The sequence below is a fragment of the Engystomops pustulosus genome, chromosome 1 (genome assembly GCF_040894005.1).
Source record: "Engystomops pustulosus chromosome 1, aEngPut4.maternal, whole genome shotgun sequence".
In the NCBI taxonomy this organism is placed as follows: domain Eukaryota; kingdom Metazoa; phylum Chordata; class Amphibia; order Anura; family Leptodactylidae; genus Engystomops; species Engystomops pustulosus.
Genome location: NC_092411.1, coordinates 271,958,773 through 271,977,405, shown reverse-complemented (window position 1 = coordinate 271,977,405; position 18,633 = coordinate 271,958,773). Strand labels below are relative to the sequence as shown.

The window sequence follows — 18,633 nt, the reverse complement described above, 5'->3', positions numbered from 1 at the left end:
GTATCCCCATTTTCCTCTTTCTTTGAGATTTTGTTGTGGTATCCCTCCCCCTAAAAAAGGGGTCCTGGGTGGTGCTATTGTGCTTTCCGCCACCACCATAGGGAACAAGGTTCCCGTGGTGGTGATGTTCGGCATAGTCTGTATAGGGTTCTCCATATTTGTCATGTGTGGACGTGATGGTGGTAGTGTTTGAACTTGTGCTGTAGTGGGTTTTGGAGTGGTTACATTTATTTGGGGAACAAATGTTGGTGAGGCCATAGATGGTTGTGATTGTGAGGAATAATTTTTGTAGGTTGAGTTGTTTCCTGAATCCCATCTTGTCGTTGGCCTGCCCTGTGGCGTTTTTTTTGGGTAGTGGTGGTTTCTACTCTTACCCTTCCGTTTGGTGCCCCCCCTTTGAGATGGTATTGAGGCTGTATCGTCAGTACCCGAAGTCTCGGTTTCAGATATTTCTGTATTTTGCCAAGAGAAATTGGTTTTGTTTGAAAACTTATTCTGTGTTCTCCGTAAATATATCTGTCCTGTCTCAAAATCGTTTCTGTCTCGTATGTACTTTCTGTGTTTCCTCTCCTTTATTTCATTCGTGAGAGTGTTGATATGAACTTGTAACTTGTCTTCATAATTTTTAAATTCTGTGTGTGTTCTAAACACTTGGATTTCTTTAATTTCTTTCTCCAGTTGCTCACTGGTTTTATGCAGGAAGCTTTTTTCGTACTCGCATAGATAACTTATAAGGCGCAAAGAGCTCTCTGTGAGGATCTGTTGCCAACCTTTGATGAAGTTGGCATCCTCTTGGTGTGCATTAGGGAGAAGGTTGATACGTAGCCCCCTGTAGACTAGTTTTTGCTGTAGGTACGTTTCTAAACTTAATATCTCCCAGTTAGAGCGTACATATTGTTTGTACGTTTTGGTAAGATCTTTAAAGGCTGTTTGGATGTTGGATTGGCTAAGTGGGAGTGATTCTCTTGAGAATACATGTGAGGCCCCTGTCGAGATGTAATCAAATTCCACCTTTTGCGACAGAAAACTTGCCATTAGGAGATGGTTGGTAAAATAGTGCTATAAATGCAGTGTTCCCTTCTAAATCTTTTCTTAGGGGTGGTCACCCCTTAAAGTAACGTCAATCACCGGTTTTAGAAAAAGATCTAGGTTTGTAGATTAAGGTCTAGACCTACAATACGTCAGTGTCTTAACTCGAATTGCATTTCTGCAAATAAAGGTCTTTAGACCAAACTTGAGAAAAAGAAGAGATATATTTGTAAAATTTAACTTTTAATTAGTTTTCATCCTAAAAACAGAACTACGTCTGTGTTGATCATTCATTAGAGGTATATGTGCAAAACCGAAAGATTAAAAATCTTTGTGATGGCAGTGGGTGTGAATATGTATACGTAATAACACCCTATAGGGAGAACACTCAAATGTGATAGCGAAGTGTGTGTTAGTGGTAGCTCTTTCCCTCTATCAGAGATGAAAAGGGCCTCTCTGGCTCCAATTGTGGATACTATTGTGCGACCAAGGTGTCGGTCACCTATATCAACAGAGGAGATCCACTATTTAGTGGTATATGTCACCTATCCTCTTTCAATTCGCAGGCATACTTGCTCACTTAATAGAAGTTTTTGAGAGTACCACATTCACAATCATCACACTCATATTTTACTATCTATATTGCTGAGTAGCTTGCTCTTTTTGATGCTGCTCTTATTATCCCTGGTGAGAACGGGAGGTAAAAATTTGATTTTTGCTTGTGCGTCTCCCTCGGTGCTCTACTAATCACTGTGTTGAACTAAAGTTATCCTATCAATATGTCGCTGCAGTCCGACATATAGGGATGGTAGCTGGTCCCACTGCCTATCATCACTATTAAAATATAAGCCACTCAATCAGCCCCCCCGACATGTTTCGCCATAGACTGGCGTCCTCAGGGGGTCAGGGCTGAAATGATGTGCTTGGCGTGTCCGTATCGCCTTATAATACCTTGGTATGATGACATCATGGGGGTGGGTGTGCGCTGTGTGACCCAATCAACTATCGAGAGGTCACCTTCACGCGTCAGCTGGTTGCTCAAACCGCTAAATTCCGTTGGTGATTGGTTGATGGAGGGGCTCGATACCGCGTCATCGCTCCGAGACTCGCTCTTCATTGGTTCATGTGTTTGTTTGTTATGCTGCCGTCATATGGGTCTCGTTGCTATGATCACGCGATAAGTTGATTTACTATGCGCATGCGCACTAGGAGGCGCATGCGCATTGGCTGTCAAGCCATAACTTCGTAATGTAGGTCTGGTTGCCATGGTGACGTGAACGCTTAGTTCCCTAGCGCAGGCGCGCCAACTTAGAAAAGTGATTCATAAGGACAATTGCATAGATTTCATATTCTTTGGTAAGTATGCATGTTATGTGAAACATGAATTGTACAGTTCAATTGTGGATCTATTGTAAATTGCGAGAAAATGACTTATGGGTCGGCATAATAGTCCGATAACTCGGAGCGGTGCTGAAAATGGCCTCAGTTGTAATGTCATACTTGAGATGATGGCGGTTACCAGCGTTGTATTGGTACATTATTGTTTTTGTTAGATGTCCGAAAAGGTAATAAGGACTGGTTTTTCGGAGGTGTGCACGTATTTCACCTCTTATTTGTGGTTATTGTGTGATGTTTTACTAGATTTTTTGGGGGGACATGAGTGATTACTTGCACTATTTTTACTTCAAAGATTTTTCAAATGAAGGGTGTGAAGGTAAATCCTTCATTTAATCCACTAGGGCTTAAGCTCTTCAACCGATTGCATTAGTCGGCGGTCCATGTTGCCCTTTCTAGGGCCCATTTTGAGAGTGTCTATCCCCCAAAAACGGAGATGTTCGGTATCTCCGTTATGTTTGAGACGGAGGTGTCTTGCTAGGGACGTATCCTTCCCTGTGCGGGTCGTGCTTAGATGCGAGGAGATTCGTCTTCTAAATTCTTGGGTTGTCTTCCCTACGTATAATTTGGGACAGCTACATTTCGCCACATAAATGACATTTGTGGTTTTACAGTTAATAAATTTTCTAATCTCATATGTTTTATTGTCCGCGGGATTTATAAAATTCTTTGTTTTGTAGATTTGTTTGCAAAATGTGCAAGTACCACAAGGAAAGGATCCCTTCAGGGAACTCTGTAACCAATCATTGCCTTTTGAGATTTTGTCAGGAAGGTGACTATGTACCAAGAGGTCTCTGAGGTTCTTTCCTCTACGATAGGTGATGGAGGGTCGAGGTGGCAAGACCGTTTTAAGATCTTCATCATTACTAAGAATGGGCCAGAGTGATCTTAATATATCCAACATGCATCTCGTCTGTTTCACCTCATTGTGCTTGATTTTAGTTAACAGGAGATCTTCTCTTTTTAGGGATTTTGCTCTGTGATAGGCTTTATGGAGTGTCTTCTTGGGGTAACCCCTTTCTCTAAACCTATTATAAAGATTAGAGCATTCATTTTCGAAATCAACCTCGGTGGAACAGTTTCGTCTTGCTCTGATATATTGGCCAACCGGTATTCCCCTTTTCAGGGGTTGTGGGTGCCAACTCTCCCAATTGAGAAGATTGTTTGTAGCAGTGTCTTTTCGATAGATTATTGTGTGAAGGTGCCCACTATGATCCTTGGTGATCGTGAGGTCCAGAAAATTGATCTTGTTTTGATCAATTTCTGAAGTAAATTTCATGAAAATGGTGTTCTGATTGAGTTTTTGGACAAATTCATGGAAAGTGGGGATGTCTCCCTCCCAGAGGACCAGCACGTCATCTATGTATCTACCCCAGAACAATACATATTTAGTAAAGGGGGCGAGTTCTTCCGTGAAGACGTGCTGGTCCTCCCACCATCCTAAGAAAAGGTTAGCGTAGGTGGGTGCGCAGGTGGTGCCCATGGCGGTGCCCTTCAACTGATGGTAAAGGACACCGCCAAAGAGAAAGTAGTTGTGTGTTAGTAAAAAGGTGAGAAGTGTGATTGTGAACTGATTGTGCTGGTGGTATTGTGTATCTTTAGTGTTAAGGAAAAATTGGACTGCTTTTACTCCTAGTTGATGTTGGATACTGCTATACAGTGTTTCAACATCTAAACTAGCTAGAAACGTCTGTGGAGTCACTGTAATGTCATGTAATTTAGAAATTACATCTTTGGTGTCTTTAAGAAAAGATGGTAAGGATACTACAAAGGGTTGTAGGATTTTGTCCACATAATTACTTATGCCTTGCGTGAGGTTATCGTTACCAGAGACGATTGGCCTCCCAGGGACTGGCTTGACCGCTTTATGGATTTTTGGGAGAGCATAAAAGGTAGCTACTGTTGGTTTGGGGTTCAGCATATATTTGTACTCGTCCAGAGTAATCAATTGATTCCCTTTAGCCTCATCGAGAATTAAAGTTAGTTCGGCTAGGTAAACTGGTGTCGGATCTTTCTGGAGAACCTCATAGGTGTCTCTATCATTGAGTATTTTTTTGGCCATCAGAATGTAGTCAGATCGATCCATCAGAACGGTGTTGCCACCCTTGTCCGATGGTTTAATTATTAATTGGTCAAGAGTCCTTAGTTCTTCCAAGGCTTTTTGTTCTTCCCTACTTAGGTTCATTGCTGTGTTCTTTTTAGATGTTTGTAAGTTTTCCAGCATCTGTGTGGCTGTATCCACAAAAGTTTGGATATTTGAGTATTGTGTAAATGACGGTGTGATTTTAGATTTAGGTCTTAGGTTGGTAAGTGGTGCTTGGATTGTGTCTCCACGTCTGTCAGTTCCTGTGCTCCTCGGTGTCTGTGCTCACTCTCCTGTGCAAGTCTCAGCATTCCTGGACTCTGGTTCTATGAGGTATTTTGTGGTTGCTTCTCTGGTCTCCTGGCATCACATTCCGGTGGTTCCTCTCAAGAAGCCTTTATCTCTGTCTTCCGTGGATGGACAGATCCTGTCTGAACCGGTCCGGTACCGCACTGAGTTTCTCTCCAGGTTGGAGCTCAAAGAGCTCAAAGAGACTCTGGATGTCCTGCCTCGATCCACATCCTCTCTTATTCTAGGTCTTCCATGGCTGCAACTCCATGCTCCGGTCCGCCACTTAGACTTCGGTCCCGGATTGCGGCTAGTACCATCACCTCCCGCGTGGTCCAGAGGGTCCACAGACTCTTCCCAAAGAAACTCTCTGACACTTCATCCCCTCCAAACTGTGACACAGAATACCCCTATGAGCCCCCTTCCCAGAAAAGCTTAGCCATAATAGTACCATACTGCCAATTAGTAATTGCCATAAACAGCTCAACCAAACTAACTGCATTACTGCTTGTACAATATGATCAGAACTATCAGACAATGTTATTCAGACCACACACAGAAATATGGTTTCACTCATAGGCTCCTTACACACAGACGGGTGCAGGAGGGAGGGGAGGTGAGCACTCTTTACCACTTGACTCTCAATAGGAAAATATTGCAAAAGATAGGACACGTCTAATCTTTGCCAGTGTGCCCGTACAGCTCTGACATGGTGAGGTGGGCAATAAGGTCAAACAGATGACTATATTTCCCACTGCAAAAATGTCTGTGCACAAGGAGTCTAGGATTTCTTGATAATAATCAGTGGGGGGCTTTTTATGGGACACAAGGAAGTTTTCAAGTCACTATGACAGTATAGACTTCATATTTACCCCTAATATTTCTGAAGTCCGCTTCAGCTCTTCCTGGTTTATTTCAATGGAGCAGTTTTCCATCACTAGAAATCAAATAAACAAAAAAGTTATATTCTACATTTTAGCAGTAATAACTAAAAAAAAGACTGTAGACACATGATAACAAGTAAAGTATTAATGGTATACCCTAAATAGACATTTTTTTATTTCTGAGACCTCACATAGTTGCAGCGGATAGAGAATAACTCTAGCATCTGTATAAAACGTTTCCCCCTAAAGTGCCGGATGCTACTCACATCCACCAAGGACCAAAGTGTAAATCTGTTAACAAATATATGTATATAACCAAAACAAAGTGGTAGGGTGTGGAGGTGGAACCAATCCCCCTTCCAAATCCCCAAGATATAATCTTCTCAAAGATTTGGACAATGTGGATAACCAGGTGGCCAAGTCATTACTTAACGCACAGATGTCAAACACCAGGCCTTTCTCCCTGCCCCTTTACTGTGCTAGTCAGGGAAGCAGCATAGGGCCTTGTGTACTCCGATGTCTCTCCCCACTCCAAATCCGTTTCTCGCACTGCTAACTGAACTAATTACCTACCCTTTTTTTCTCCATATGAGGAAAGAAGTACAATAAATGCAAAAAAAAAATTGTGGGCCAGGCGCTTCAGGTTATACCTCTTATTCAATTGCTGAACACCTCGAGCTCCACTTACCTGTATCCCAACAATTATCAGATGTGTGTGGCTATTTAAAAGGGGTTGTCCAGAGGTTTACATGGCTGCTTTGCTCCAAAAACAGCATCGCACCTGACCATGGTTTGTGCCAGTATTAAAACTCAGCTCCATTTAACTCTGTGCAGCTGAGTTGCAATACTGACATAAATCATGGTCTTGTGTGGAGCTGGAACGAAGCAGCCATGTTTTTAAACTTCTGGACAACCCCTTTAATGCAGCCCCAACAAATCTTGTGTTCATCATCCTTTGCTTTCTAATTAATTGCTCACCACTGTATCTGTGCCAAATGGATTTAATGTAACCCTAACTGTAAATATAATGTTGTGCCTCTTCACTTTAACATAAAAAAATATTGATCTTGCCGAACTAAACATCATTATGTATGTGATACCATCGTCTCAATGTTTTGCTTCCGTAAGATAAATATTTCTTACTTTCGATTACATATTTAATAGCAAATTAATCTAATAAAGAAAAATATCCATTCCTACCCGCCAGAATTGTAATCAATGGAACCTCGATGTTGTTAAACAAATCCCACAATCCTTCTGCCTGCAAAACAATCATCATCATCATTATTTGACATTGATCCAAATTAGTTTCAAGACAAATCATCTTAATTAGATTATACATGACATGAGCTGCTCCATTGTATCAGTGATTACTACCGGTTTATGCCATTAAAATAAATACTTTACATTAATTTTAAAAAATTCTACATTTATCAAATACACCATACGTCTAAACAGTAGTGGATTATAATATAGATGGAAGCCCAGGGCCCAAGCCTTCTGGGAGGCCCCCAAAGCACCCACTAAATGTTATACGGAAAAGGACCTTCACCCATAAAATCCTCATCCTATCTTCCTCCTCTCAGTACACGTGTACAAAAGAACCATTACAGGACCCTTCATGGTCCTCCAAAGGTCCTGAAACCTCAAATTGAAAGCAGGCAGAAGGGACACATCCTCCATTCCCCAAGAAGCTGATTCTAGTACCATATGTAGGGAGTGATTCCAGACTTGTAGGGGCTATAATATTCATACAGCCCAGGGTACATGGCAGACTTAAAGCGGCCCTGCATCTAAGCTTACAAAGTTTTCTATAGGCCAGTATCAGACAGTACAACCATAAAAAACTATAGATACAAAATGTTCACCCATCATAATACTCCTCAAAAGTAACTTACTAATGCTTGTAAAGCAGGGCAAATATAGGTTGTTCTATGGGGTGTTTCTGTTGGACAAGGCATTTATAAAGCCCCTCATTCCCTGTTTTAAGGCTTTTCCACCATGAGCACCACTTTGGGCATGGGGAGTGTAAACACCCATGTCCGCCGTATAAACCATAGTGTAGAGATTGAAACTTCTGCCAGGTTAGACTGAGTCTAAACAGGTCCAACCCGGGGGGAGATCGTTTCTGCATATACTAAGAGTACTGGAGTACATCCAGTAATCTGTGCACCAGGGAGAAGACTGGCAAATACTTCCCCACATATCTCATCCCAAGCACTGCATGATCCAAACCAACCTGTGAAAAATAAACAGTGTCATTTGTTCATTATTGTAGTTGGTAGAAGTATAATTACATCTTATAACAAAGCGTTCAGCAGTTCACATTCTATGTTTTGTACCTTGAGTTTGTGTTCTAGGCTCACCATCAGTTGGTATGACTTGGCCAATTTCTTGCAAGTAACTTGGAGCTGGAAGACAGAACACAAATGTAGAGGACTATATTCAGTGGATAAGAAAGCTGACAGTACTGATATATTGTATATCAACCAGTGCTGGAGTAGTCTCCAATATACAGAATAAGATGGGGCTAACGGCCCCATAAACTTATCTGGCATCAGCTTTAGTTGTCTTTCACAAGTGTAAGAATGTGCAGGTGTGGACCCATTGTTTCTCCCACTAGGAAGAAGACAACAACCGGCCAAGCTATGAAGCCATATACCAGGGATTTGGCGGGATGCATTTAAAGACATGACAACGCTATTAGAGATGAGCGAACATACTCATCCGAGCTTGATGCTCGTTCGAGCATTAGCGTACTCGAAACTGCTCGTTGCTCGGACGAATACTTCGCCCGCTCGAGAAAATGGCATCTCCCGCCGTTTTGCTTTTTGGCGGACAGAAACAGAGCCAATCACAAGCCAAGAGACTCTGCACTCCACCCAGCATGACGTGGTACCCTTACACGTCGATAGCAGTGGTTGGTTGGCCAGATCAGGTGACCCTGGGATAGACTAGCCCCTGCCCGCGCTGCTCGGATCATTCTGTGTCTGGATGCCGCTAGGGAGAGAGCTGCTGCTGGTCAGGGAAAGCGTTAGGCTGTTCTATTAGAATAGTGTTAGGCAGGAGTGATTCTACAACAACCCAACAGCCCTTCTTAGGGCTACAATAACGTTATACTTTTTTTTTTTTTATTTGCTTGTGGCTGGGCTTGCTGGCACTAGTAGTGCAGCTAGTACCATATTGTGAGGAATTTGCAGGGGGACTTGCTACCGTTGTGTTTAGCTCTTAGTGACACGCATATCCACCTCAAACACCAAAGTGGGACAATTTATTAGGGGTTTGATTAGAATTAGGCACAGTCTGCTGATTTTTTTTTTTTTTACCTTTATTTCATTTTATAGCTCAAACTCATCTTGCAAAGCAGTGTGCTTTCAGTGAAGGCTACAAAATAGCCATAGGAGAATCCAATGGCTTACTTAGGCCTACAATAGCGTTATATTTTCCTTTTTTTTGTTTGCTTGTGGCTGGGCTTGCTGGCATTAGTAGTGCAGCTAGTACCATATTGTGAGGAATTTGCTGGGAGACCTGCGACCGTTGTGTTTAGCTCTTAGTGACACACATATCCACCTCAAACACGAAGTGGGACAATTTATTAGGGGTTTGATTAGAATTAGGCAGAGTCTGCTGATTTATTTTTTTTTTTTACCTTTATTTCATTTTATAGCTCAAACTCATCTTGCAAAGCACAAAATCCAGTTGTGTGCTGTCAGTGTAGGTTAGAAACTAGCCATAGCAATAGGAAAGCATCGTTTTGTTAAAAAAAATAAAAAACTAAAAAAAAATAAACACAAAATTTTTTTTTTTCAAGTTTACACTTTAATTTGGAAAATGTTTAACCCGAGGGCTAGGGGTAGAGGACGAGGGCGTGGACGTGGGCGTCCAACTACTGCAGGGGTCAGAGGCCGTGGTCCTGGGCGGGGTGAGACACCACCTGCTGATGGGGGAGCAGGGGAACGCCGCAGAGGTACACTCCCTAGGTTCATCATGTCTCAAGTTACTGGGACTCGTGGTAGAGCACTGTTGAGGCCAGAACAGTGCGAAGAGGTGATGTCGTGGATTGCCGACAATGCTTCTAGTCATTTGTCCACCAGTCAGTCTTCCACGCAGTCCACCCATGTCACCGAAATCGGCACTCCTCCAGCTCCTCCACGTCAGCCTCCTTCCCCCCAGTCTGCCCCCTCCCACCAAAATTTGGCATTTGAAGCGGCATACTCTGAGGAACTGTTTTCTGGACCCTTCCCACAGTCACAAACCACTTGTCCGGTTGCTGCTGAGCAATTTTCCGATGCCCAGGTTTTCCACCAGTCGCAGTCTGTGGGTGATGATGACATTATTCACGTAGTGGAAGAAGTGTGTAAAGAGGTGTCGGACGATGAGGAGACACAGTTGTCAGACAGTGGTGAAGTTGTTGTCAGGGCAGGAAGTCCGAGGGGGGAGCAGACTGAGGGATCGGAGGATGATGAGGTGACAGACCCAAGCTGGGTTGATAGGCCGGGTGAACACAGTGCTTCTGAGACGGAGGCGAGTCCTATAGCAGAACAGGTTGGAAGAGGCAGTGGTGGGGCCAGACGGAGAGGCAGGGCCAGAGCTGGTGCATCAGCGCCAAATGTTGCCCGTAGTCAAGCTCCCGTGGCGAGGGCTAGATTTTCAGAAGTCTGGAGGTTCTTTAAAGAAACACCGGATGACCGACGGACTGTGGTGTGCAACCTTTGCCAAACCAGGATCAGCAGGGGTTCCACCACTACTAGCTTAACTACCACCAGTATGCGCAGGCATATGAATGCTAAACACCCCACTCAATGGCACCAAGCCCGTTCACCTCCGGCCGGGCACACCACTGCTCCTTCCCCTGTGTCATCTGCTAGTCAGCCCCCTGCCCAGGACCCCGGCCCAATACCTCCCGTGCGAAAACCCCATCTTCGCCTCCACGATCCTCCACAGCATCCACCAGCGTTCAGCTCTCCATACCCCAGACGCTGGAGTGCAAAAGGAGGTATAGCACAACCCACCCACACGCCCAAGCCCTCAACGTCCACATCTCCAAGTTGCTTAGCCTGGAGATGCTGCCCTATAGGCTGGTAGAGACCGAGGCCTTTCGAAACCTCATGGCGGCGGCCGCCCCTCGGTATTCGGTCCCCAGCCGCCACTACTTTTCCCGATGTGCCGTCCCAGCCCTGCACAAGCACGTGTCAGAGAACATCCTCCGTGCCCTGACCAACGCCGTTTCTGACAAGGTCCACCTGACCACGGACACGTGGACGAGTGCTGCCGGGCAGGGCCACTATATATCGCTGACGGCACATTGGGTTAACTTGGTGGAGGCTGGGACCGAGTCTGACCCTGGGGCTGGTCATATACTGCCGACGCCGAGGATTGCGGGGCCTACCTCGGTCCAGGTCTCAAAGGCCTACTATGCCTCCTCCTCCTCCCACCCCTCCTCCACCTCCTCCTCTGAATTACCATCCGTGGGCATGGCGCCATCAGTCGGTAGCTCTAGGCACAGCAGCAGTGCCATCGCTAAGCTACAGCAGGCGGTGCTCAAACTGCTGAGCCTAGGCGATAAAAGGCACACCGCCCAAGAGTTATTACAGGGCATCACGGCGCAGACTGATCTGTGGCTGGCACCGCTGAACCTGAAGCCAGGCATGGTTGTGTGTGGCAGCTCTGCAACTCGGCAGACTGACACATGTGCCATGCCTGGCCCATGTGTTAAATCTCATAGTTCAGAGTTTCCTCAAGACATACCCCAATCTGGCTGATTTGGTCAGCATGAAGTCGGAAGCTTTCGGCTCGTCACAAGAGACGGGGGAAGAAGATTCCCTTGTTGATAGCCAAAGCACCCTCAGGTCTGTTTCTCAGCGCATATCGGAGGAGGTGGAGGAGGATGAGGAGGAAGAGGAGGAGAATGTTGGCGAGACAGAAGAGGGGACCATTGTTCAGTCCTTCACTGTTCAGCGTGTATGGGCAGAAGAAGAGGAGTTGGAGGAGTTGGAGGAGGAGGAAATGGGCAGTCAGGCCAGTGAGGGGAGTGAATTTTTGCGCGTTGGGACTCTGGCGCATATGGCAGATTTCATGCTAGGCTGCCTTTCCCGTGACCCTCGCGTTCAAAGAATTTATTCCAGCACCGATTACTGGGTATTCACTTTCCTGGACCCACGGTACAAGCAAAATCTTTCCACTCTCATCCCTGGAGAGGAAAGGAGTGTGAGAATGCATGAATACCAGCAGGCCCTGGTGCACAAGCTGAAACAGTATTTCCCTTCTGACAGCGCTAGCGGCAGAGGGCGTACTTCTGCGGGACAAGTAGCGAGGGAGAGTAGGCGACCAGGCAGCTTGTCCAGCACTGGCAGGGGTACGCTTTACAAGGCCTTTGCCAGTTTTATGTCACCCCAGTAAGACACTGTCACCTGTCCCCAGTCTCGGCAGAGTAGGGCTGATCTTTACAGAAAGATGGTGAGGGAGTACGTAGCTGACCATACCATCGTCCTAAATGATCACACAGCTCCCTACAACTACTGGGTTTCAAAGCTGGACATGTGGCACGAACTGGCGCTGTACGCCTTGGAGGTTCTTGCCTGCCCTGCCGCTAGCGTGTTGTCCGAGCGGGTTTTCAGTGCAGCTGGTGGCATCATCACCGATAAGCGTACACGCCTGTCGACTGACAGCGCTGACAGGCTGACGCTTATCAAGATGAATAAAGCCTGGATTTCTCCGCATTTCCATTCTCCACCAGGTGAAAGAAGCTGAACCTGAATAATGTATGCACTCCTCCTCCTCATTGTCCTCCTTCTCCTCCTCTTTGTACACTAAAGCAGAGGAAACTGGCTCTGGCTATAGTACTCTATGTATTTAATTTTTCTGGAGGGCCAACTACCCTGTCCTCTGTTTTAAACAATTTTTGGGAGTGCCACATACAGGCACTCAATCTATGTAATTTTTCTGGAGGACCAGCTACCTGCTCCTCTGGTTTGAAAACTTTTTTGGACTGCCACATACAGGCACTCAATTTATGTAATTTTTCTGGAGGACCAGCTACCTGCTCCTCTGGTTTGAAAACTTTTTTGGACTGCCACATACAGGCACTATCCAAATTAAATTGTCTCCATAGCAGCCTCCTCATGTCGTCTTTTTAGCTGGCTTCACACGTTGTCTCCATTGCTACCTCCACACGTCATCGCCATAGCTGCCTCCAAAAGTAGTCCATATAGCTGCCTCCATACATGGTCCCCTTATCAAACGAGCTGTGTCAGGCAGAATTTTGGATTGTTTTCATGGCTTCCATGTTAACTTTGTCGCCACCCTGCTGTGTAATCCACAAAATATACTGGCACCGAGCAGAGACAAAATGTTGTGACCTGGTGGTGTTGTGACCAAGTCATTGTGTATATAGTCTTACCATGTAGTATTCATATTTCACTTATACAGATGCTGCTGTGTCTATGTGAAAATGGATCTCGAACTATAACAGGTATACAAACCTTAGTAGCTGGAGCATCGCCTGTAGCATCCATGTCCAAAACTGCACAGTGTTTACTCATTAAATCTTCAAAGGAAGAACTACTGTCGGCTGGATTTATTAGCCATGCTGCTATTCTTGGATCCATGACAATACATTGTGTCACTGAGAAAAAAAAATGGTGAAATATAGTATGTTTTTCAGAAAGTTTGAAGTAATCATAAACAGGATAAAATGAAGGAACTATAGGCATGACCAAAAGCTCCTTCCCTTTCTGTATCCCATCTATCGCCAGTCTATCATCCAATCAGTTACTTGCATGCAAGTAGTAGGAAGTATTATCATTATTATTATATATTTTGGAGTAGAGGTTGGACTGACTTCTTGCTCAGCTGGACCAAATTCACTGCAACATGATGATCTGTTATACAGTGACTTCCAGCCTGACCACGTCTCCACTATTACCATTCTATACTTAAATATCTGTAAAAGCTGAGTATAAGACAACAGCCCTTGCATGCTAGATCAATATGACGCAGTGAGATCAGTTCAGCCAAGCCTCCGCTTCTTTTTTTCATAGAGTTTGCTCTTTGCTTGTTCTGGAAACGAAATTTCAAGGGAGGGAAAGAAAGAAAGAAATTATATGGACCAATGAAAGGGAATTACAGCTTACTTATTTCTCTTACCACTGGCGTAACTTGTACCCACATACAATTTATAACATCATTTGCCATTTACAATATTGTTTTTTTTATGTGGATGAGGAAGCACTGGAGGCCCCAGGACCTGAGTGCAACTGCTACATGGACACCACCTATTATATCGCTAAATCCTTACCGTTTCTGCAATCCACAAACTTCCCATAAATTGTTCTGAAGAAATCCTTAGCATTGAAGCAGATGAGCGTAGCTCTGCTCTGTAAGATGTGGAGTATCACGTTACTGTGAATAAGATATCATAATGCGCAAAGTTTATAGAATTTATATAGTGCTGGTTAAGTGGCTTCAATTCATAATGCTTACATAATTCAAGTTTAACTAACCATTTAAAGGAGTTATTTTGCATTTACATTTATAGGAGTTGATCTGCAGTAATCAGGTCTGACCACTACACAGGGTATGGAGCTGTCTGCTTCCTGTTCCATTCTCTGTTTATCGGCTGCTATTTGGACGTTGCGCACCGTACCATGAGCAAGACGTAATAAAATATAGAGCATGCCCTATTTTCTCATGCATTTCTGTTCCATACGCCCCATAGTCTATGGGAACTTATAAAATACGGCTTCATACATGCTGCATACAGTTGTGCACTATATGTTGCCATATATACGTGCAGTATCCAGGGAGACCAAAACCAGTGGGAGATGCATTTTGTCAACCAGCCATCATTTGCCATCCCAAATGTCATGAAGATTTAGGTCCACAAACCAATCACACCAGCACCCTTACTTTCCCCAAAAGTGAAAGGGTTCACATTGATGTTCTTCGATATTATGGGAGATTAATGCAGTAATTCATCTTTGAACAATGTATACTAATGAGCTGTAAGGTGTGACAGGGTGCAGAAGAATCATGTTGGGTTATCCGCTCCTGGCTTTAATGATGTCCCATCGAAAGGGATGTACGTTTGGGTATCAGGTTGTTATCAGAACGTTTATCAGGCCAGGAGGGGTCATGCCATCATGATTCTTCTCTGCTTCTATGATTCCAAATAACATTTGTATACAGGAAACAAAGTTTCTTTTGTATGTATTGCTGAATCTTCCAAAATATAGAAGGACATCACTGTGACCCTCTCACTGTCCTGTGTAACAGGTTAGTGACAGCTTGTGGGCCTAATTCCTAATCAGATGATCCCTTTAAATTGTGACACATTTTTTAAAGTGACTGATGCAGAATGATAAATTATGAGTAATTATTAGTTGTACAGTATAGTGTAACTGTACTAATAACGAGCATGCTTACCTTAGCAGGTTATGTGTTGCCTGATCTTTTTTCCCATTGTCTGGTACAGTAATATGAATGTAAGTATCATCCGTGGGATACATTTCAGCATCAGAGAACACAAGGTCACTCTGCTTTTTTATCAATACTAGAATGCCATGCATTAATGTATTTCCATCCTGTGTGAAAATATGTATAAGCAGTAAGAAACTAAACTAATAAGAATAAGTTACCACATTTCTCTTGTATGCCTCACACACATCCTTCAATTTATATGCATTTTTGAGTGGGTAGCACTACAGCCTTGCAGCGCTGGGGTCAAGTCCCACCCAGGTCAACATCTGCAAAGAGTTTGTATGTTCTTTCCCTGTTTGCATGGGTTTCCTCCAGGTCCTCCGGTTTCCTCCCACACTCCAAAACATACTGGTAGGTTTGTGAGATTGTGAGCCCCATGGAGACAGGGGTCAATTTTGCAAGCTTTAGCAATTATTATTATTATTTTTAACAGTGCTGCTGCTACTAATAACACACAGTGTAGAATGAAAAGTAAGTGAACCATTGAGATTATTAACCTGTAATCCCCCTATAACATTTACTTGCCCAAAGGTGTCCTATACCTATAACATTTAGAAGGAACATGTATGTATACATATAATTAGTGGAGCATTAAATCATATATAACCCATTTACTATAGTGTGTGGGAGTCAGTCATTAATGACTATACATTCTACGATTTTTAATTGTCTTTAGGAATATGTAAGAAACACTGACCTTAGATGGACAAAGCTGCGATGATCCATCCTCAAACAGCATGGTCAGTACAATGGCCTGAGCTTGCCTGGTGTCATCCACTAATCTGCACTGCTCCTCCTCAGTCATAGACCAAATGTTGCACAACTTAAACCCATCATTTACATCCATAACTTTTCTCTTCGCTTCATATTCTGGAAATCTCATCTCTGTTTTTTCATATGAACATCTTTTTAACTCACGCGAGGAAAGTGACCGATGTTCTTTATTTGTATCTAATGCTAAGAGTATCTTTTGTATTTCTCCATTTTCTTTCTCTAAACTTGACGTATTGAATGGCTGGAATTGATCTTTTTCAAGATTTCTGGATGACAGAGATGGTGAGACGACTTGAAGGTTGTTATCTGCAGGCTATTAACAAAACACACAAATCATCATTGGTATAAGCATCTAATGTTTTTACAAATACTTTGTATTTGGGGGGTGGGGCAAGTCATATGACATCATTGTGTACCTTGTATCTAAATGATAATATTAAAACCACGTGAAATGAGTAACACAAGTTTGTGATCTTTTGAAAGCAGCAGAATTTGGCAATTGTAAAGATTGGATAAAAAAAACAATTAGTGACCATCAGGTAATTGGGTCAGAGCAGTAGCAAAATGTTATGTCTTGTGGGGTATTGTGGTATGGAATAATTAGTCCCTAGAAAAAAGTGCCATCTAGAAAGAAGATCTGGTGAGCCACATATGTTGTCTTACCTGATAAAGAGATGGCACCAGGGCACAGTATGAGAAGGTATGTAGGTATGAGAAGTAGCCCCTTATGGAGGCAGAGTGATATTCCAGTTCTGCTGGGTTCGGATATTCATGTGATTAGAACACATAGCACTTACCTAAACATTACTGCAAACCAAGTACAACCATTTAGTGTGGTGCCATTCCCTAAATGGCAGTGGCCTATTTCAGTGGGATAGTGAATCTACCACAATACAAAAATGTTTAAGGAACACCAAATATTCAATGTCACGACCTGGCCTCTTAATTCCTAAAATTTAAATTGCAGCAAACTTCTGTGAAACATGTTATTATTGGTCAAAAGTGACAACACACATGCTCCTCTCACAGCGCAATGAATAACAGAATAACACAAAAAAATGAGAAAAAAATGGAAGAAATGTAAATTTTCTGAATTCTCTCTTTTAAAAAAATGCAAAAGGAGTCCCCCATCACCCCTAAGGTAACGAGCATGCGTTTTGGGACAGTCTATCATCCCTAGATGTGGTGGTAGGTGTCCTTTAAAGTAAAGTAGCAGCAAATCCTGAACATTAGATAGTGCTTCCCTGTTGTGTAGGTAGTGTCCAGAGAACAGAGACTGGGGTCAAGGGTGAAGAGTCTATGACACAGATTGAGGTTCAGGAAGAGACAGAGAAAGTTCTGAATAATATCAAACTAGGATCAGGGAACTGAGTGGAATCAGGGGAGATCTTGTACCTCACTATTCTTTGCAGGACACTTCTGCATCCACAGATCTGGACAGACACAGCTCTCTTGCTAGCTGCACACAGAGAACATCACATGACCCCCAATCCTCTCCAGTAGTTTAAATTGTAATGTTTATGTAGATATCCTGCTTAAAGTGTAACTCCAATTTTATATTGATGCTTTGTGTTCTCTCAAGAAGTAAAATAGCAGCAAATCCAGTGAAATTCCTACAAATTCCTGACAGATTTCATCACATGGAGGAGAAGGGAGCATGGAATAAGTAGTAGAAACCATCAGTGAAACAGTTATATAATAAGTGTATAGTCTGTGATGTGTAAGCACTTCCTCAATGAGATACCTTATGGGGCTCATTTACTAAGAGTCACGGATGGCACTTTCGTCAAACTTTTTCGGGGATGGCACGCCTTGGACAGGTATTTAACAGGGGTTTGTGCTGGGATTGTGTCGCACGTGATCGGTTTTTGGAGCAGCTGCGCTGGCTTCCATGCGTCAGAAATTGGGGGGGGGGTGCCGTCGGTCGATTCAACTGATTCGGACTGAGCGCAGGATTTAACTTTCAAATTGTGCCACAAGATCAAGCACTTACATGCACCAGGAAGAAGAAGGTGAACTCCATCGGACCTGAGCGGGGAAGCGACACATGCAGGATATCAGGCGCACAATCTTAACCTCTTAACGCTCAGCGTCCGATATATCGGACGCTGAGCTCAGTGACTTAGCGCTCAGCGTCCGATATATCGGACGCTGAGCCGATGCCGGTTCAGCTCAAGATTTGAGCCGAACCGGCATCGGGAAACACGGGGTGCCGGCTGTGACTGATAGCCGGCACCCCAGTGTAACACCCGCGATCGGAGTTGTCTCTGATCACGGGTGCTTAACCTGTTAAATGCCGCGGTCATCGCGACCGCGGCATCTAACATGCATCTGGGGTGTCTTTCCCCCACGATCGGCCCCCCCGAATCATTTTAGGGGGGCACCGATCATTGCTACGGTATCACTGGGGTCCGATCTGGACCCCAGTGTTACCTGCAGGAACTGCCGGTAAGATGGCGTCTGTGACGTCATCTTACTGGCAGAGTGCCAACCTATGCAAGTGCATAGGCTGACACTGATAATGCCCTGCAATACATAAGTATTGCAGGGTATTATTATGAACAAGCAATCAGATGATTGCTTGTTCATTTCCCATGGTGGAAAAAGTGAAAAAGTAAAAAAAAATTATTCAATAAAAAAATAAAATAATAAATCACCAAAAATGCCCAAAAGCCCCAAAACATATAAAGAGACATATAACTC

General features: G+C 43.7%; 1 protein-coding gene across 6 annotated transcripts in view; it reads right to left on the bottom strand.

The window, feature by feature from the left end:
- POLN (DNA polymerase nu) overlaps positions 1 to 16,226 on the bottom strand; it is a 90,643-nt gene extending 74,417 nt beyond the window's left edge. For all 6 annotated transcript variants that reach the window (XR_011849918.1, XM_072126204.1, XM_072126205.1 and 3 more), the window contains exons 1-7: positions 15,854 to 16,226; positions 15,103 to 15,260; positions 13,976 to 14,079; positions 13,161 to 13,303; positions 8,022 to 8,090; positions 6,880 to 6,940; positions 5,668 to 5,732 (exon numbers count right to left, since the gene is read on the bottom strand). Coding sequence is in view for 5 of the 6 variants with exons in the window: in XM_072126204.1 (XP_071982305.1) it covers positions 5,668 to 5,732; positions 6,880 to 6,940; positions 8,022 to 8,090; positions 13,161 to 13,303; positions 13,976 to 14,079; positions 15,103 to 15,260; positions 15,854 to 16,039 (786 nt within the window). In the remaining variant the exon portion in view is untranslated. The remainder of the gene's footprint in view (positions 1 to 5,667; positions 5,733 to 6,879; positions 6,941 to 8,021; positions 8,091 to 13,160; positions 13,304 to 13,975; positions 14,080 to 15,102; positions 15,261 to 15,853) is intronic.
- Positions 16,227 to 18,633: the final 2,407 nt, after the last annotated feature.